Here is a 21,702-nt window from a genome sequence, read left to right as displayed (position 1 = left end):
TTGTACCTCGTTATATCTGATACTCCGTTGCTGAACCCAGCCTGTACTTTGACTCCGCCTCTGCCTCTTGATTTTGTACCCCGATATTTCTGATACCTGTTGCCGAACCCTGCCTGTACCTAGACTCCGCCTCTGCCTACTGAATCTGTACCTTATCTGTCCGTGTGTTTACGACCTGGCTGGTCCGACCTCGAGAACCGACCTCACGATTGGAGGCGGTTCCTCGTCCTGTTAGTGACACTTGCGCCTGAGTGTCACTTTCGGACTTTCCTTCCCACTGTCAGTCTGACTCCTCCCGTCTTGGAGAGCTCAGACCTGTGGAAGGAATCTGTGCAGTTCTCCTTGCTGCACTGAGGCTTGTCCTCTATATTACTGTTGCACCAATCACACACTCTACTCAGGTGACCAGAGGTTAGTTAGTATATTGGATTATCGGTGATACTGCAGATCACATATAATCTGGTATACGTCTGTATTTCCCGTGATACTGCAGATCACCGGTAATCAGACCTCTCTGTGCTTCACCGAGCGTTACAACCATAGTGTTAAATTATAAATAAACACAGAGCTATTTTTACACTAGTGTGGTGCTCTTTGTACATTGAGGACTTTTGACCCTATATGGTACTGGGGTGCAGGTCAGGCACACACGCTTTCTTGAAGTTTGATATTGTGGATGCTCCTTCTCCCCTGTTACATGCAATGCATTACTCTCTACTCAACGTGTGCTAATGCCTAGTACAAACGATGCAGTTTTCCGTCAGATTGACGGTTGAAACTATTATTTCCGACAGGTCCAATTTAATTTCTGATTATTTTTCTGATTGCTTTTGTATAGGAGTAATTGGAAAATTGATCAGGAAAACTATGGGAAATCAGACCTGTTAGAAATAATTGATTTGACCCTCAATCTGATGGAAAGTTGCACCATGTGTACCAGGCATAAGACTATACGCACTTTATTCTACTTACCGCAGTTTAGTGAATATACTAGTGACTCTACAAAAATGCAAACCTTGAAATCTTTAAATATTAATATAATTTCTACTTAAGGTTGCAGTAATGCATTAAAAAAAATTCTGACTAAATACATGTTTAAAAATAGTGGTGCTCATCCAAATTCCGGATCTCTGAATTACCTGGATAATCCGAACTTTTTCCACAATATCTGACCTCGGATTCGGATTCCGGATACCTGGCCAAATTCGGAATGCTGTATCCGGATTCGCAATGGTATCCGGATAGGAATTCGGTTATCCGAATCCGGATACTGTAACTATGGAGATGATGTCCATGACGTCACTGAGCCAATCAGATTGCTCCCAGCAGAAGCCCTAGCAGCCAATCACAGAAGGGAACCCTGGCCAGCCCCTCCTGACCTCATTGAGCCAATCAGAGGGCACCCAGCCTAAGCCCTAGCACCCAAATCACAGAAGGGAACCCTGGCCAGCCCCCCTGTATATTAAGGAGGGGTGCCATGATGAAAAATCTTGTCCTTGCTTGTGACTGCTCACTGAGAGACATGCTCCAGTGCTGCTGGCCTAGCAAGTGCTGTATTCAATGATAAACCTAAATAATATTTTCAGTGATTAACACCTTCACTATCACTACACTATTGTTCTATTGTTTATTAGGTAGCTAGCTTGATTTCATTCAGTTACAGTCAGAGTGTGTGCTGCAGGCCTGCAGCAGCTGCTATAGGTCCTGTCCTGTGTCTGTGTGTGTGCTATGCACAGACCAGGCCAGCTGCTGGCCTGCTATTAGCCTTAGCTACAGTATAGGTTAGGGAAAAAGATTACTGTTTTATTGTGTAGTTAGTACTGCAGTCAGTGCTAGTTAGTTGTTAGAGTAGTACCACTGTGTTAGCTTACTACAGAACTGCTGTGCTGAGCAGTGCCAGCGTGACAATTATTATTTTTTTATTTTTTATTTATATAGCGCCAACATATTCCACAGCGCTTTACAAAGCACAATAAGATGACAAGGGGAACATAGATACACTAACAAAATGTACAGCAGAGTTCCAAGCAGCACAACTATTGTGGCAAAAACAGTAAACATTAGGAGGAGGACCCTGCTCTTGCGAGCTTACAATCTAATGGGTAGTGGGGGACACACTAGGTAAGGGGGTGGAGGATGGATAAGGCAGTAACCCGTTGCCTCTGATTACATTGTGTCAGATAAGTAAATAAGGGCTATAGAATGTTATAAGCTTGTCTGAAAATGTGTGTTTTAAGAGCGCGTTTGAAGATGTCCAGGTTTGGAGCATGACGTACAGGCTGTTGAAGAGAGTTCCAGATAAGGGATGATGCTTGTGTAAAGTCTTGCATGCGAGCATGAGAGGAGGTGATCAACTTAGAGGCCAGGAGAATTTCTTGGGAGGAGCGGAGGTTGCGCGAGGGACAATATCTTGAGATTAGTGATGGGATGTATGGAGGGCACAACTCATGGAGGGCTTTGTATGTTAGAGTCAGGAGTTTGAACTGGATCCTCTGGGTAATGGGTAACCAGTGGAGAGAACGGCACAGTGGGGCTGCATCGGAAGAGCATGTGGAGAGGTGAATGAGGCGGGCCGCTGAATTTAGAAGGGGTTGGAGAGGTGCTAGCCTTTTTTTGTGGTAGACTACAGAGCAGGGTGTTAGTTTGCACTAGTGTCTTCTCCTCTGCTGTCTGTCACTCTGCTGATTTGCTTTAAAGTCCAACCCCGATTTTAATAAAGTACAAGTACCCCACATCATGTGGCTGAAGCAAGCTGGCGCTGGCAGTGATCAGGTTTCGGAGCACCAGAACCCCCTCTGCCACTCCTGCCGACAGTGAGGCCTGTGCAGGCAGCCAGTCCTCAGTGGCCTCCTCTGCACCCTCCATCGCTTCCCGTGCAAGGAAAAACCGCCGCCAGACCCTGCTGGGCGAGTCTTTCCCTGTTGTTGGCAAGAGGTGGACATGAAGTGGCTGGGAATCACTATGCCTGCCTTAACACCCTTTACCACCACAACCTCCTGGCTCCTCCTGATTAACAATTACTAACTAAGCCACCTGGTTTACAATTTTTTTTACAGCCGTGGTACCACCAACGCTACGTGTCACTTGGCACATGGCACTTGGCACGTGCCACGTGCTATGTCCGGCATGCTCCTGGCAGACGCTACACCTGCTGCTGCTGCCTGTGCTGCTCCCACCGCCAGGGTGCCACAGGCCACTGATACCACCTATATTTAACCCAAAACACAATTGCTGCATAATTTTTTGGAGGTGTCCGGCCTAAAAACTGTCATGTCCCAGTTGTGCGGTTGGACTTTGGACACAATGTGGGCTGCACGACCGCTGTCTGGAACCTAGTCCTGGCGTTAATTTACAGCCTTTTTTTTTGGTGGTGGGGGGGGGGGGGGGGGGGGGTGGAATTTTAGTGTTTAGTGTTTAGTGTTTCCCTTAAAAAAAAAAAACATGATGCTACATGCCTCATTTACCCTAAAAAACGTTTTAGAAGCAATTTAAAGGCCACTTCCGGTTTTCTATTCGGATATTCGAATCCGGGCAGATATCTCGGATATTGGGTTCGGATATCCGATTCTATTCGCATATAAATATATGATCCGGATCCCTGGGTATCCGGATCCGAATCAATTCGGATTTTGAAAAGGGGTATCCGAGCACCCCTGTTTAAAAATAAACGTCAGTAGCAATGAGCGGGGATCAGTTATTGGATCCCTGAAGTGTCATCCCAGGCCACTGGGAACCTGGTCATGGATGTGCTTGTTGTGTCTTTTTTTTTTCTTTTAATAAATGCTTGTTCAGGAATTTATCTAGATCATAGGTCATTGCCACTAAGGTCACTGTCCTATTTCACTAACGTAAACTGATATCTAAGCACAAAACTGTGAAGAGTGTATTTCATTCTGTATCTCTGAATGATTTGCAGTTATGCTATTTACACACCATACAATTTTCTGGCCAGATCAATTATTTCTAACACGTCCGATCTGAATTTTTATCGATTTTTTGATTTTCCGATCGATTTTCGTTCAGTTCTATGAAATCGATTTTAAAAAAAAATGGAAAAAACTATCAAAAATGATCGGAAAATCAAAAAATTGATCGAAATTCAGACTGGACATGTTGAAAATAATCGATCTGGCAGGTAAATCTGACAGAAAATTGTATGGTGTGTACCTAGCATAAGATCTCAGCTGCTGACAGAATGTATCGTATTCACGACTTCAAGCTCTAGTTCACCTTGGTGTTTATTTTAAATGTATTTTGAAAAGATTTTTGAAACATTTTACTTAAACATTATGGTTTCTTTTTTTAAAAAATAAACAAAATAAGTGACCTTTTGCAGTAGCTCACAGATTTCCAGGTCCTCACTGTTGACATGTCGGTGACTCCTCACTCCTCATATCCACCTCAGCAGGTAGAGCTCAGCTCCTATCCAGGCACATAGTAGCCACAGTGACATGGTTCAGGTAATGGAGGCGGGTACAAATGAGATCCCTATCATAGCCACACCTTCCTAGTGCTTTACAGCTAAAGTGTAAGTTATCAGTCACTAGCAGGCCCGGTCCGCCCATGATGCCAAGACTTCCTCAGGCGGCAGAAGTCACTAGGGAGACAAAACTGCACTCCAATGTTAATCTGTATAAGGAGGTGTGGCCCAGAATACAGGGACAGTGTCCAAAAAGCCAAACCTGGATGCAGAAGGGAGGAGCAGTATAATCAACTTAGAGGAAGGAACCACACCCAAAAATTGATTACCCTTCTATGTTAGTATAAGGAGGGGCTGGGGATATGGTGTCTTATTTCTACTAGATGTGATGCTTAGGTTATCGGGATTCCAGAAAAACAAAATTGTGGCTTTAAAAAATTTTCTCTGAATGTGCTGTGGTCAGGCCCGGATATACATCACAGGAGCCCAGTGGCGTAGCTAAGGAACTGTGGGCCCCAATGCAAGTTTTACAATGGGGCCCCCCAAGCACTCTATACATAACAATTGATACGGCGCAATATGGATGGGACTGCTTATGAAAAGCTGTGTAGGAAATGGTTAGGCATTTCAACTGGTGGATTCCCTGTTTAATTGGCAGTCAGTGAAAGGATTGGCAAAGAGGGGCAGCATCAGAGCAGTAGAAAGAGAGGTGGAGGAAACAATCGGCCCAGTTCAGTAGGGATTGTAGTAGTGCCAGTTTGTGTTTGTTCGGTCGCAGAGTAGGAAGTTACAGTGGTCGAGATGGAATATGATAAGGGAATGCATTAACATGTGAATGGCTGCTGGTGTGAGGAAGGGATGTGTTCAGGATACATTTTTGATATTGAAGTTGCAGAAGGTAGTTAATGAGGTAATATAAAGCCTAACAGGAACCTGAAATGAGAGGCATATGGTGGCTGACTTATTTATTTCATTTTAAACAATACCAGTTGCATGGCAGCCCTGCTGATCTCATTGACTGCAGTAGTGGCTGAATCACACACCCGAAACAAGCATGCAGCAAATCTAGTCAGACTTCAGTCAGAGTACCTGATCTCTATGCTTGTACAGGGTGTATGACTAAAAGTATAGAGGTAGAGGATCAGCAGCACAGCCAGGAAATGTGCATTGTTTAAAAGGAAATACAGATGTCTGTCTACGTATTCCTCACTTCAGTTGTGCTGTAAAGTGTACCTGAAGGGAAAAAAGTGCCCAGTTTGGGTATTTACCTCAGTAGAGAGAAGCCTCAGCATAATCCAGAGGATTTGCCTGTCCCTCTCCATCTTGCTGTTCCAGCACTGAGGCCCCCTGAAGCTCACTGACAAGCCCGGCTGCACTGCCCAGGTGGCTCCCGCCTGTGCACAGGGGTGTATCTGGGTAATATAGAGCCTATGGCAAGCACTGAACTAGCGCCCACCTCGGGTCAGAGCCCCCTTCCCATATACAAAGCATCCTTTCTCGAGTAAATGCGTTATGCTTGCCTGTGTTTTTTGGCTCTGGTCTGGATATTGCTGAAGTTACTTTTTGGAAATATCTCTTATTCCCTCTCTGTCCTCTTATCTATCACTAAGCCAAGTGCGCCTTACATACATAAGTTAAGTAGCCATGTTCCCCAGATAACAGAATACATCTGATCTGAGGTCTGAGTGACTGGGAGGCACGGGCGCAGGCATGGTGGCACAGCACAGGGGCAGGCATGGAAGTGCAGTACAGGGGCCAGGCATGGCGGCACACAGTGGTGCTCAGCAGAGCTCGAATATTCGAGTAGCTCGAATATTCGAGCTCTTTTCCAGCTATTCGAGCTCGGTATTCGAGCTCCGAATAGCTGTAGCTATTCGAATGGGCTATTCGAGTACACTCGAATAGCCCATTCACTATTCGAGCTATTCGAGCAAACCGGCGCTATTCGAGCTCGGTACCGAGCTCGAATAGCGTCATAGCCCAGATTGATGTCCTTAGAGCCAATCAGAGGGCTCCCAGGCCCTCTGACGGCAGCCAATCACAGAGGGGGACCCTGGCCAGCCCCTACCCTATAAATAGCGGCCGCCATGTTAGGTTTCTCCGTGCTTGCCTGAGACTTGTACAGAGAGAGAGTTGCTCCTTTGTGCTTTGGCTTAGCAAGAGCTCTATTGTGGTCATTTACCTAGCGTTTTTGCTCACATACACCTCCTATACACACCTATATTGTTGTTAGTTAGTTAGACATTGTATTTTAGTTAGTAGCTTTTGTGTTACATAGAGAGAGACTCAGACAGCTGCTGCACGCTTACAGCTTTAGGCCTCAGGGCCTGCCTGTGTGGGCAGCTGTTCTCTCCTGTCCTCTGTTTATTTCTCTCATCTATACCAGTATTTCTGCTGTCCTTTACTACTGATTGTATTAGTATTGTAGTTATATACTGTAACTGTACTAGGACACTCACTGTCACTGTTCATAGGCTACTAGCTGCTCCTGCGTGTGTGCACTCACTGTCTGTGTAGTGTGTACACACTACACACACTCTATTTCCTTCTGATAACTGATTGCTTATTGTAATTAGTTAGTTGTACTTACTGTTACTACTTACTGTACTAGGAGTCTAGGACACTCAGTCACTGTTCATAGGCTACTAGCTCCTGCGTGTGTGCACTCACTGTCTGTGTAGTGTGTACACACACTACACACACTCTATTTCCTTCTGATAACTGATTGCTTATTGTAATTAGTTAGTTGTACTTACTGTTACTACTTACTCTTACTGTACTAGGAGTCTAGGACACTCAGTCACTGTTCATAGGCTACTAGCTCCTGCGTGTGTGCACTCACTGTCTGTGTACACACACTACACACACTCTATTTCCTTCTGATAACTGATTGATTATTGTAATTAGTTAGTTGTACTTACTGTTACTACTTACTCTTACTGTACTAGGAGTCTAGGACACTCAGTCACTGTTCATAGGCTACTAGCTCCTGCGTGTGTGCACTCACTGTCTGTGTACACACACTACACACATTCTATTTCCTTCTGATAACTGATTGATTATTGTAATTAGTTAGTTGTACTTACTGACTGTTACTACTTACTTACTGTACTAGGGACACTCACTCAGTCACTGTTCATAGGCTAGCTCCTGCGCGTGTTTGCGCGTGCGTGCACTCACTGTCTGTAGTGTACACACACTAAATTTACTTGTGATTACTACTGATTATTGTAACTGCTAGTTGTACTTCCTGACTGTTACTACTTACTTACTGTACTAGGGACACTCACTCAGTCACCTCACCCACCAACCCACTCCATTAAAGTACCCCACTTTTCACCCGCCCTTTTAAAAAACTTTTGTCTATACGCCCAAAACATCGAAGATGTCTGGAAGTGGCAGCCAGCGCGGTTTGGGCAAGGGGAAGGGCAGCAAGGGAATCAGGAGGAGAGGGAGCAGCATTGTGGCAGGCCGCGGCCGCGCCACCATGCACAGTTCCGCAGCAGCAGCGTCAGTGGCTAACATTCCTCCCATAGCCACTGGCCGTGGACGCCTTGGGCGCCGCCCAGCAGGAGCATCTGCAACTCACGCTGCAGAGACACAGCAGCAGCAGCGTGTAGCAACTGCTCCGATTTTCCTCCAGCCGGGTCGGAAACGTCCCATTGAGGAAAAGCATGCAGACACTGTGGTGCAACTGATGACGGAGGATGAGCAGCCCGCCATCAGCTCTGCATCCGAGGCCTCCACCCTCACCACCACCACCACCACCACCACCACCACCCCTGTTCGCAGCAGCCGCCCAGCAGGGCCTGGGGAGGAGGCCAGTTCACCGTCAGTCGCCGACCTGTCACTCAGCAGTCTTTTTACCCCAGGCACCATCAGGGTATTGTCTGCTGTTGTTGGCGATTTTGAGGAGGAGATGCTGATGGGCACTTTGGGGGATGAGGGATTGGACAGCAAGACTGTGGCGACAGTCAAGCAGCCCATCCATGCATCAGGAGAGGAGTTTGGGGGGTCATCATCCCAGCAGGACATGTTTCAGGAGGGGGAGGATGATGATGACCCGGTGACAGACAGAGACTGGGTGCCACCACCTCCAGGGGATGTCGTCCTCAGCAGCTCTGAGGAGGAGGAGGAGGATGCTCTTGTGGGCCTTGCAAGGAGGCGCATCATTGCAAGCATTGGCAGCAGTAGGCAGGTCCCACAGCCTGCTGGTGTCTCAGGCTCAGCAGCAGCAGCAGCAGCATCTGCCAGTACCACCACCAGCCGCACCCAAGCCCCCCCCCAACCACCACAGGGAGACAGGCAGCAGCGCTTCCATGCCGTAGGGGGATGTTTCTGTCACCAATCTGGCGATATTTCACCATGCCCACTGTGTACAGCAAGTACGCCACTTGCAACCACTGTCACCGGAAGTTGAGCAGAGGTGCAGACCCCTTAAAGTTCAGCACCAGCTCGCTCATCAACCACCTTGCTGCGAAACATTTCCACCAGCATGAGAAGTTCCAGAGGCTGAAGGCATCTGGTGCTGGCAGTGGCACCACACCCATCACTGCACAGCCTTCAGCAGCAGCAGCAGCAGCAACAGCAGCCACCCGCCCTCCTGCTCCTCCAGCAGCACCAGCAGGAGTGCGGAAACGCACTGCTCCTCCCCCCTCTGCAACTCCTCCCGCCGACACTGAGGCCTGTTCTGGCAGCCAGTCCTCAGTGGCCTCCTCCAGCGTGTCTGCTGATTCCCGTGCCAGCAAAAGGCCACGCCAGAGCCTTTTGAGCGAGTCCTTCCAGGGGGTGGTTAGGGCTCTGCCTCCCAGCAGCCGTCGCGTGCGGCAGCTGAACGGCTTGCTGGCACGGGCCATGTGCTCCCAACTCCTGCCGTACACGCTCGTGCAGGAGGGGAGCGACATTCGTGCGCTGCTTGCTTGCGCAGCCCCAGACTGGCAGCTCCCCAGCAGACACTTTTTCTCCCGCAAGGCCATTCCTGCACTGCACCGCTTTGTGATGACCAATGTGGAGCGAGGGCTGGAGCACGCGGTTGGTGAAAGGGTCCACGTCACCATGGACTCCTGGAGCAGCCGCTTCGGGACAGGCCGCTACCTGTCCTTCACTGTCCACTGGGTCAGCTTGGTGGAAGGGGGTGAGGATGGGAGAGCAGCAGCGGGCACAGCAGCAGCAGCAACACAGTGGGTGGTGCCACCCCGCAGGGTCAGGGGAACTGCAGCAGGTTCCTCCGATCCTCTGCCATCCTCCGGCACACCTGGCCAAACCCCCCGCCTCAGCAGCAGCGTGAAGGCCCGCCACTGCCAAGCGCTGCTGCACTTGGTCAGCCTTGGGAAGACCAAGCTGACGGCAACCCATGTGTTGGCCAAACTCCAGGAGCAGGAGAGGATTTGGCTGACCCCCAGAGGCCTCAGAGTCGGAGAGGTGGTGGCCGACAATGGGGCCAATCTGGTTGCCGCAATAGACAGGGGAAACCTGACCCACATCCCCTGTCTTGCCCACGTGCTGAACCTGGTGGTGCAAAAGTTCTTGCGCACCTACCAGGGGATGGGCGAACTGCTGGAAACGGCAAGGAACGTTGTGCGTCACTTCCGGCGCTCGGCTGCAGCCTGTGCGAGCCTGGAAGACGTGCAAAAGGAGCTGGAGCTGCCACGCCATCGGCTGATCCTTGACGTTCCGACTCGCTGGAACTCTGGCGATGTTGGAGCGTCTGGTTGAACAGAAGCACGCTGTCAAGCAGTACCTTGCCCTGGCCACTGTTTCCGCCGCTCAGAGAAGGGACAAGACCAGCAACATCCCGTCCATCGTCCCCGATGATGACTGGAGGCACATGCAGCAGGTGTGCTTAGTGCTGGCTCCCTTTCTGCAGGCCACTAACATGGTGAGCAGGGACCATGCTATGGTCTGCGAGTGGGTGCCCCTGGTTTGTCTGCTGAACAGGGCCCTCGATGCTTTGCTGGAACAGGGAGCGGCAGCCTTGGACCAGCAGGAGCGGCAAGCAGCTGCACAGTCCACCTCTGAGGGGGAGGAGGAGGAGGACTTGGTGGAGGTCCCTGACCTTGCTGCTGATGAGGGGGAGCAGCACAGTGCAGCTGAGTTGGTGCGGGGGTGGAGAGAGGATGAGGCTGACGAGGCAGAGGAGGAGGAGGAGGATGAGGACAGCAGCACTGCCGTCGATGTGCCAGCAGACGTGGCCCGCCTCTTCCCAATGGCAGCGCACATGCTGAGGTGCCTGCGCAGGGACCCCAGGGTGATCCAGATGAAGCAGAGGGAGGACATCTGGATCAGCATGATGTTGGACCCACGCCTCAAGGGGAAGTTGAGCCAGTTCCTGCCGCCTGCAGGAGGAGACCCAGCGCAACAAATAAGGAGCTTGCAGCAGGCCCTTGTTGAGCGCTTGGAGGAAGCCTTCCCCCAGCCTTCCACCCCCACTGTCCAGCAGCCAGCACAGAGGCAGCAGCAGGTGCCTGCATCCAGCAGCAAGCGCCCCACAGACCTGCTGTCTCTCAGCCACGAGCTCTACAGGACTGTAGAGGCTCCGGCAGCAGTGACTAGAGAGGAGGTGCATGCAGCAGCATTCTCCTCCGGTCACAGCCAGCGCCTGACCCGCATGGTGGCTGACTACATGGGGTCCTACAGCGGGCTTGACAGCGATGCCCCTGTTGATCCCATGGAGTATTGGGTCAAGCGCCTGGAGATCTGGAGCGAGCTGGCGCAGTACGCCCTGGAAGTGCTGTCCTGCCCCCCTTCCAGCGTGCTGTCCGAGCGCTGCTTCAGTGCAGCTGGTGGCGTGGTCACCGAGAAACGCTCACGTCTGTCTCACAAGTCTGTGGACAGACTGACGTTTCTCAAGATGAACCAGGCGTGGGTGGAAGGCGAGTTCCTGGCCCCTGTTGTCGGCGAGAGGGGGACATGAACTGGCTGCCGGAACTTAGAACCATCGTTAATGTGCCTTACCACCCTTTACCACCTCCTGGCTCCTGCTCACTAAGCCAGCCTGGTTCACTTTGACAATTACGTCGCCTGCAGCCACACATTTTACACCTACAGTGGGCTGCTGTGTACTGCCCTTCTGCTGTCTGTCTGTGTTTCCCACTGCCAGGGTACACAGAATTACCTTCTGCTGCCACTCTGCCACCAGCTATTACGTCAAACAATAGCTATATTGGTTGTAAAACCAAAACTAAAAAAACCATTAAAAAAAAAAAAAGGTTTAATTTTTCTGAGGTGCCCGGATTGAAAACTGTGTTGTCCCAGTTGTGTATTGGACACGATGTGGGCTGCACGACCGCTGTCTGGGACCTCCTGTTGTGTTTATTTACAGCCCTGGTATCACCGCTAGGTACCAGGGCTATTATGTCACGCTGCCTGCCTCATTGACTGCCTGCTGCCACACACTCATCCTCCTTCTCCTGCTGCTGAATTTACCTCCTGCTGTCTGTGTGTTTCCACTGCCAGGGAGCACATACAATGGCGCTTCCAACATGCGTGCGCCCACCAGCTATTTGTTACGCTCAAAAATAGCTGCATTTCTTTAAAAAAAAATGGAAAGAGAAATAAGTGAAGAAGAAGAAGACGATATAGAAAAAGGAGAAGGAGAAGAAGAAGAAGAAGATGAAGAAGATGAAGAAGATGAAGAAGAAGATGAAGAAGAAGATGAAGATGAAGAAGAAGATGAAGAAGAAGATGAAGAAGAAGATGAAGAAGAAGATGAAGAAGAAGAAGATGATGAAGAAGAAGAAGATGAAGAAGATGAAGAAGATGAAGAAGAAGAAGAAGATGAAGAAGATGAAGAAGAAGAAGATGAAGAAGATGAAGAAGATGAAGAAGAAGAAGATGAAGAAGATGAAGAAGAAGAAGAAGAAGATGAAGAAGAAGATGAAGAAGAAGAAGAAGAAGATAAAGAAGAAGATGAAGAAGAAGAAGAAGAAGATGAAGAAGATGAAGAAGAAGAAGAAGAAGAAGAAGATGAAGAAGATGATGAAGAAGATGAAGAAGAAGATGAAGATTAGAAGATGAAGAAGAAGAAGAAGAAGATGAAGAAGAAGAAAAAGAAGAAGACAATATAGAAGAAGAAGAAGAAGAAGATATAGAAGAAGATATAGAAGAAGAAGATATAGAAGATAAAGAAGAAGAAGAAGAAGAAGAAGAAGAAGAAGTATATACAGTACTGAACAAAATTCTGGACACAACTTCTCTTTCCACCTTTTTTTTTTTAAAGGAACATCCCCACATAATCACTTGCTGTTGTTACTTGGAAAAAAAGACGTTTCTTGCATCATTCACCCTCAAAACAAGTGTTGGAAGCTATTTAAGGCCAATTCGAATAGTCAGCTCGAATAATGAGCTCGAATACCGACTCGAATAGTCAGCTCGAAGTCCGAGGTCGAATCGAATAGTAAAAATTATTCGACTCGAATATTCGACTGACCTCGAATAATTTACTATTCGAATTCGACCAAACTCGAATTTTAAAAAGGGGTATTTGAGCACCACTAGCGGCACAGTACAGGGGCAGGCATGGAAGTGCAGTACAGGGGCAGGTATAGCAGCACAGCACAGCACAGGGGCAGGCATGGAAGTGCAGTACAGGGGCAGGTATAGCAGCACAGCACAGTGGTAGGCATTGAAGTGCAGTACAGGGGCAGGTATAGCAGCACAGCACAGTGGTAGGCATTGAAGTGCAGTACAGGGGCAGGTATAGCAGCACAGCACAGGGGCAGGCATGGAAGTGCAGTACAGGGGCAGGTATAGCAGTACAGCACAGCGGCAGGCATGGAAGTGCAGTACAGGGGCAGGTATAGCAGTACAGCACAGGGGCAGGCATGGAAGTGCAGTACAGGGGCCAGGCATGGCGGCACAGCACAGGGGCAGGCATGGAAGTGCAGTACAGGGGCCAGGCATGGCGGCACAGTACAGGAGCAGGCATGGAAGTGCAGAACAGGGGCAGGTATAGCAGCACAGCACAGGGGTAGGCATGGAAGTGCAGTACAGGGGCAGGTATAGCAGCACAGCACAGTGGTAGGCATGGAAGTGCAGTACAGGGGCAGGTATAGCAGCACAGCACAGGGGCAGGCATGGAAGTGCAGTACAGGGGCAGGTATAGCAGCACAGCACAGGGGCAGGCATGGGAGTGCAGTACAGGGGCAGGTATAGCAGCACAGCACAGGGGCAGGCATGGGAGTGCAGTACAGGGGCAGGTATAGCAGCACAGCACAGGTGCAGGCATGGGAGTGCAGTACAGGGGCAGGTATAGCAGCACAGCACAGGGGCAGGCATGGAAGTGCAGTACAGGGGCAGGTATAGCAGCACAGCACAGGGGCAGGCATGGAAGTGCAGTACAGGGGCAGGTATAGCAGCACAGCACAGGGGCAGGCATGGAAGTGTAGTACAGGGCCAGGCATGGCAGCACAGCACAGGGGCAGGCATGGAAGTGCAGTACAGGGGCAGGTATTGCAGCACAGCACAGGGGCAGGCATGGAAGTGCAGTACAGGGGCCAGGCATGGTGGCACAGCACAGGAGCAGGCATGGAAGTGCAGTACAGGGGCAGGTGTAGCAGCACAGCACAGGGGCAGGCATGGAAGTGCAGTACAGGGGCAGGTATAGCAGCACAGCACAGGGGCAGGCATGGAAGTGCAGTGCAGGGGCAGGTATAGCAGCACAGCACAGGGGCAGGCATGGAAGTGCAGTACAGGGGCAGGTATAGCAGTACAGCACAGGGGCAGGCATGGAAGTGCAGTACAGGGGCCAGGCATGGCGGCACAGCACAGGGGCAGGCATGGAAGTGCAGTACAGGGGCCAGGCATGGCGGCACAGCACAGGGGCAGGCATGGAAGTGCAGTACAGGGGCAGGTATAGCAGCACAGCACAGCACAGGGGCAGGCATGGAAGTGCAGTACAGGGGCAGGTATAGCAGCACAGCACAGTGGTAGGCATGGAAGTGCAGTACAGGGGCAGGTATAGCAGCACAGCACAGGGGCAGGCATAGAAGTGCAGTACAGGGGCAGGTATAGCAGTACAGCACAGGGGCAGGCATGGAAGTGCAGTACAGGGGCAGGTACAGCAGCACAGCACAGGGGCAGGCATGGAATTGCAGTACAGCGGCAGGTATAGCAGCACAGCACAGGAGCAGGCATGGTGCCCATGGTGCTGTAGCGCCCATAGCACGAGCCATGCTGGCACCCCTCTAGATACGCCTCTGCCTGTGCAGTAGCATGAAGCTGAATGTACACGGCTTTCACCAGTGTGCCTGAGTAGCGGCTCTATGCTAAGGTGCAGGTGGAGGGGAGTCCTCCAGAGGCCCTCTACTGAGGTAAGTATGGGACTTTTCTATTTGAAATGTTTCATCTATTCACCCCAGGCAGTGGACATTTGGAGCTGAAGTTATTGAAATGTTTCATATATTTATAGTGACTGACTACAAGTGTAAATGAATATTTTCTGAAGATTCCCTGTATTCCCAGGAATGTGAAAGAGAGGATTACAGCTATACGTTTAGGCAAAATATTTGTGTTAGATTTATAGGTCAGAAATTTCCATTGAAAAGACATAGTTACATAAAAATATATATTTACGGTACATCCCTTTGCAGGCAAAGTAAAGAAATATTTAGTAATGTAGTCAATGGATGATCTTCTTTTCTCTCTGGCCAGTGTAGTCCCACAACACCTCCATTCATATCATCTGCAGTTTCTCAAAAGCTTTATCAACCAGACCTGGACAGAAAGGTATGGATCTCCCGTCCCTTCGGAAACACTTACCCTGCTCTTGTCTACAATGGCATCAGTATACTGCCTCGGAGGCCTACTGGGTTCATTGGCATCTGGTTATCTTTCAAGAAGGCTTGGGAAGTAAGTATTATATTTCACTGAAATGCTATAACACATGTGGTGGTATACAATATAATTGCAAACACATATGAGCAGACAGGAGCATGTTAGAAGCGCTTCTGCCTCCTCAATTAAAGGAAACCTGTAAGTAAAAACAACTACTCCTGGTGGGTACGTACCGTGAAAGGGGAGTGGCAAGCCTCTGGACAGATTCGTGTACAGGGTAAGGGGGGCTCTGGATGCCCCCCTCCCTTTCTGTGACTCACTACCCTAGGCCCTTCCAGAAGTATTTCAAACTACAGACACTACAGGGGTCACCTTGAGGGTAGAGCTGCCTAGAAAGTCACTGTAGATTTTTGGCAGTCCAGGAAAAAAGTTTATTTTTTCTGTCCTGAGAGTAAGGGTGCAGAGAGAAAAAGCTTTCTGTTCTCTGCACCATTGTTCTAATGACTACATCTGCTCAGCCACTGATGAGGAACAACACAAAGTTGTATATAAAGATTTGTAGACATTCCGTATTCAGGGTGCAGCAGAGTCTTGTGTACAACCCCTTCCCTCAGCCTCTCCACCCCCTCCCTAGTGATTCTGGAGGAGTCAGCAGAGCCAGTTCTGCTACATTCTAGGAGGACAGAGTGAGTGTAATAAGCTGTGGCTGGGAGCTCAGCAGAGCACACTTGTCTGTCAGGTTTCTGTGTGCGTTTTTCTGCATACCATGTGTGTCTGTATATGTAAAAATGCAGGTTTTACCACTGTAATTGATAGAGAAAATGTGTCAATTGCTAAACATACTTAAAGGGAACCTTAAAGGGACTCTTAAGTCAAACAAAAAAAAATGAGTTTTACTCACCTGGGGCTTCCAATAGCCCCCTGCAGCTGTCCGGTACCCTCGCCATCTCCCTCCGATCCTCCTGGCCACTTCCTGTTTCGGTGACAGGAGCTGACAGGCTGGGGACGTGAGCTGACAGGCTGGGGACGTGAGTGATTCTTCGCGTTCCTGGCCACAATAGCTCAATCTATGCTGCTATAGCATATATCATACACCATATAGCAGCATAGAAAGTGCTAAAGTGTCTGGGAACGCGAAGAATCACTCGTGTCCCCAGCCTGTCAGCTCCTGTCACCGAAACAGGAAGTGGCTGCCGGTGGGGACAGGAGGATCGGAGGGAGGCGGCGAGGGTACCGGACAGCTGCAGGGGGCTATTGGAGGCCCCAGGTGAGTAAAACTAATTTTTTTTGTTTGACTTAAGTGTCCCTTTAACTGAGAGGCATATGGATGTTTCCTTTTAAATAATATCAGTTGCTTGTCAGTCCTGCTGATCTCGTTGGCTGCAGTAGTGGCTGAATCACACACCTGAAACAAGCATGCAGCTAATCCAGTCTGACTTCAGTCAGAGCACCTGATCTGCATGCTTGTTCAGGAGCTGTGGCTGAAAGCATATATACAATTGTTTTGGCCGTGTTCAGGAGAGGTCTGTGCACAAAAAGTTATTGCCGACTATGCGTTTTTGTGGACATCAAATATAGTAGGCGCAACCGTATTGACTGTACAAAAGCAAAAAGGAAAAAACACAGGTATAAGGCGCCACATCAAATTACGTCCAACACACGATTTTTATTGCACAAAAATTGGGACACGTGTGTGCTCTAGCACCACCGAGTACTCCACATATATATGACAATTAAAATTGTTAACACAGACATAGACAATTAAAACCTGAGGTGCCACCTGGGTCAATTTACGCATATCAGGACATACACAAAAGGCTGATAAATCATATGCACTTCTGGTTAGGCTCCTATTATTTTACTGCAAATGTGCCACGCTATATGTTGTTGCCTGTTTAACATGCAGTTAGTTGCCAAGCAAGTAATAAAGCTGCCGATTAGTAGGCATGGTCCTTCAAGAATTAGAGATCTCATGCATTGCTCATGTATATGCGCATATACTTGCGGTTTTAGGTGCAAGGGATTGATGCAGTGTTCCTCATACCGCTCCACGGGGGGACAGTTCCAGCTTCCAGTTTAAGCTTAGTTTCTATGGGCCCATAGAGTCCTCACCGGTGTGCTTAGGGCACTGCGCAGGCTTGCCTTTTTTAAGATGGTCTGGCTTTGACTTGTAGTCCACCACCACTTCGTGTCAAATTGGGTAAGTAGATAGATCCTTTTCGTGCATACAGGCTGCCGTGCGTACTCTGCAGCGGCGCCTGCTCGCACTGGCCTGAGTATCAGTCCTTGCACACAGCGGCGGCGTTATCCACACGTTATAGCTGGCTTGGCAGGGAGCAAGATTGCATGGCTGACAGGTGGCTCCTCCCACCTACGCGTTTCACGTCATTAGACCTGTGGCTGAAAGCATTAGAGATACAGGATCAGCAGGCAACTGGTATTATTTTAAAATGAAAAATCCATATCCTTCTCAGTTTAGGTTCCCTTTAACAATTAGATAATGGTACTCCCGTCCCAGCAGTTTACATAAGGACTTACCACACTCTGTGGTCTAATGTCCCACTAAAATATAATTATGCACTGATATCTTCTGCAGCACTTTACATAGTACATAGTCATGTCACTGACTGTCCTCTGAGGGGCTCACAATCTAATCTCTACCATAGTCATAGTCTAATGTCCTATCATATTATTATTATGTATTTATCTAGCTCTGGCATCTTCTGCATCACTTTACAGAGTACAGTCATGTCAAAGTCCTCAGAGGAGCTCACAGTCTAAAATCCTATAGTCTAATATTTTCACTATAGGATTGTTTTGGGGGAAACCAGTTGACTTATTAGTATGTTTTTGGGTTGTAGGAGAATATGAAGTGTCTGAATTAAATCCGGGGGTAGATAGAAACTCCATGCAGACTTTGCCCTGGTCAATGTTCAAACCTAGGACTCAGCACTATAATACAGTGGTGCCTCTATTCCGCTCATATTTATCTGCTCATGCTTGTCATCAATTATGACCCTTTATCACCTTTCCTCCCTCCATTCTACTTCTCTTATCTTGTCTCGCTAAAGGGGCCCATACACTGGTCGATTTCAGCCATCGAATCGGCTAGAAATCGATGCAACAGGAAGCATGATTGATCACCAGATTGACCGTTTTCCGACCAATTTCAATCGATTTGCTCGATCGGTCCGGATGGAAAATCTAGGTCGATCAGCTGCTGCAGTTGATCGATGGCTCATAGGGTTGCATTGGATCGGATGGTACAACATTGCATTTCGATCGATTTTAAATAGATTTCATTCTGAAATCTACTGAAAAACTGTTCCTTGTGTGTTGTCACATTAGATAGATTCTTGTCAGATTTGACCTGACAGGCATCTGACAGGAATCCATCTAATGGTCGAATCTGCTGCTAATCTATAAGTGTATGGCTACCTTAACACTACCAATACACTGTGATTATCCCCAGAATGGGTTATGAATTGCTAAACTTTTGTACCATCTGACTATGTCAGCCCTTAAATGCAATGATATACCCACTCCAGTCCTGTCCTAACAGGCGGTAACATATTTGCATATTCCATAATGTTTGTGAAAAAGTATTTTGAAATGAAGACTGTCTTGTTTGATAATCGAATCCTGAAATTAGAGATACCTTAAAGAGAATCTGTACTCTAATATTCTTACAATAAAAAGCATACCATTCTATTCATTATTTTCTCCTGTGCCCCTCTGTGCGGTTTCTGCCACTCTCTGCTGCAATCCTGGCTTGTAATTAACAGTTTTAGGCAGTGTTTACAAACAAACTAACCAGCTTCTAATAGGCTCAGCTAAGCATAGTGTGTGAGTCATTCAGAGTGTGCAGGGGGCTTGCAGAGGGTGTGTATCGCTTCTACCAATCACAAGCAGCCCTGCACATTCCACACAATCAAGCCTTAAGGCCCATACACACGTCGGATTTTAGCGAACGACCCGTCGTTTGAACGTTCCGTCGTTCGGACGTTTTCGCGTCAAATCCGACGTGTGTACAGACTATCGTTCGGGTGATAAGACTGGTTACCAACGATCCGCCGGGCGGATCACTGGTAACCAGTCTTATCACCCGAACGATAGTCTGTACACACGTCGGATTTGACGCGAAAACGTCCGAACGACGGAACGTTCAAACGACGGGTCGTTCGCTAAAATCCGACGTGTGTATGGGCCTTTAGTCCGACAAACAGGACAGAGGAAAGATACATTGATTTATTACAGAGACAGTGCAGTTAGGAAAGGCTGCAGTAAGCCAGAGCAGAGCAGGGCATAGGAACTTATAGGATAGAAGAACTAAGGCTGAAAAATTTGTTACAGTCTCTTTAAATTGTTCTGTGGAGACATGATGCCGGAACCTATAATGTGGGTGCTGTTTTTATTTGAGGTGCATAGTGACAGCATGAGTTCAATGGCATACAGACCTGGATCATCCACAAGGCAAACCTAGGCAGCCAGAGCCAAATTATCCACCAGGCAACAGAGGCAGTTGCATTGTTCTAGTAAAGGTCAAGGGCCCCCGTAGCCCCCCCCAAAAAAGATTTATTTCCCCTGTTCATGTAACTCTTTAGGCCTCGTTCTGGTAGAAGGGCATAGACAGCCCTTTTACCGTTCCCATCCTGTGTTTCCAGTCTAAAGTTCTGTTTATGATGTTTACAATTGGTTCCTGTCATTGCTGAGCTAATTAGCCTTAGTTTTATCACCCGAGTTATACCTGAGTGTGACCACAGCCATGCTCAGACATGAATCTTGCTAGTTTGACATGTTCTGGCATTACCCAGCAGCAAAAAAAGATGCAATTTGCAGAGTGTGAGCAGAGAGGAGCAAAGTGTCTATTACCTCTCCAGGTTCCCGCGCTGCATCTTCAGTGCAGATTCTCCTCAGTGCTTCTTAGTGTCTGTTCTCTATGGCGACAGCCAGTGGTGTAGCAATAGGGGGTGCAGAGGTAGCAACTGCATCGGGGCCTGTGGGCCAGAGGGGCCCTGAGGGGCTTTCCCTCAACCGCAGTGTTAGCTCTTTATTGGTCCTGTGCTGGTAATAATTACTTCTATAGATGCTTTTGTAATAATCATTAAGAATCAGTTACCCGTCCTGATGTCATGACAGCGGAGCTGCGGCTGCCAAGGAGACAGAAACGAGGATGGTAACGGTGACAGGTCCGACTGATTCCGCACCATTGAATGCAGCCAGCGCTTCTGTGGCTGAATGTGGGTGTCAAGCGGAGGGACTCAGGGGAAGGTTTGGGACAGTTGAAGAGCTGAGGAGGGGTGGGGGGGGGGGGGGGGGAATTGAAGGTCACACGTCACTGCAGGCAAGGGGGTTGAGGGAAGGCCCCCACCACTTGTTGGTACTACTATGCATTGGGGGGCTGCACGGCCCTGCCTCTGGATCCCAATGAGGCTTCCCTAGTCCTTCTCAGCAGTCCTGATCCAGCACTGGCACCCCCAGAGACAGGCACCACAATATTGATGTGTGCGCTTTGCACAGGCGCAGTAGCGGCTTACAGTTTGGGCTCCAGAGGAAATAGTCAAGCACGATCGGGTCCAATCTACTGTGCAGGTGTGAGTCGTCTGCACCTGCTTAGTAGAGTGGACCCAATCTGGCTCAGCTATTTCTGCTGGAGCCCAAGCGCAAAGCAGCTACTGTGCCAATGTGAGATGCACACTGTTCGGGGGACCCAGCGGTGAGACCTGTAGTGCGCTTGTGCAATCCGTCGACAAGCCCTTTTATCCAGAGGCTCCCCCTTTCGAGGTAAGTACCCCCTTTTTTCTCTACAGGTTAACTTTTTTCACTACAGGTACTTTTTAAAGTATATTTCTCTATTAAAGCAAGTGCCAAACCCATTGAAATATTAATCATAGGTTTCCATAGGGTTTGCCTATTGTCCCTTCTTCCCCAATATATAAGTATAAATAGTTTGCTTTCTTCTGCATGGAGGGAATGGATCGCATCTACATAAACTCCATCAGGTGCTTTCTTGTTAGGACTTCACTGCCTCCATTACTTAAAGTGACACTGAATTGAAAAAAAAAAGAAGTATGATATAATTAATTCTATGCGCAAGTATACTAGTACTGATAATTAATAGAATATTAGTAGCAAAGAAAATAGTCTCATATTTTTTATTTTCAGTTATACAGCTTTTTCTTTAATAACATTGCATCATTCTGTCATATTTGCAATTTACTAACCATACTCTTAAACTAAAAAACAAGCAGAGCTAATGAACCTTTGAACGCCCATGCAGGAAAAATCTTATCTAGATCTGTCTCAGACTGTTTCTTTGATGTATAAGTGCTACAGAAAACAGCACTGTATCTTGGGTCAGAGAGCTCAGAGAAGCTGTTTACCATAAATAACAACTGAAGTTTCTTAACTCTTCCTGTACTGGAAACAATATTTCTTTGTTAGTAATGCTCTATTTCTTACCTGTGCTTCACATACAATTCATTATATCATAAGTTTATTTTCACTAC

General features: G+C 48.3%; 1 protein-coding gene across 4 annotated transcripts in view; it reads left to right on the top strand.

Moving 5' to 3' along the window:
- LOC137522521 (solute carrier family 2, facilitated glucose transporter member 9-like) overlaps positions 1-21,702 on the top strand; it is a 75,445-nt gene that overhangs the window by 19,245 nt on the left and 34,498 nt on the right. Inside the window, exons 1-2 of one of the 4 annotated variants that reach the window (XM_068242620.1) lie at positions 4,730-4,757; positions 15,108-15,268. In XM_068242620.1, coding sequence (XP_068098721.1) covers positions 15,195-15,268 — 74 coding nt within the window. In that variant the 5' untranslated portion in view covers positions 4,730-4,757; positions 15,108-15,194. Of the gene's footprint in view, positions 1-4,729; positions 4,758-15,070; positions 15,269-21,702 lie in introns of those variants that run through there. The other 3 variants (XM_068242613.1, XM_068242604.1, XM_068242595.1) reach the window with 3 other exon arrangements.

This window comes from Hyperolius riggenbachi, chromosome 1 (assembly GCF_040937935.1).
Source record: "Hyperolius riggenbachi isolate aHypRig1 chromosome 1, aHypRig1.pri, whole genome shotgun sequence".
Lineage (NCBI taxonomy): Eukaryota > Metazoa > Chordata > Amphibia > Anura > Hyperoliidae > Hyperolius > Hyperolius riggenbachi.
This window is presented reverse-complemented; position numbering and strand designations above follow the sequence as displayed.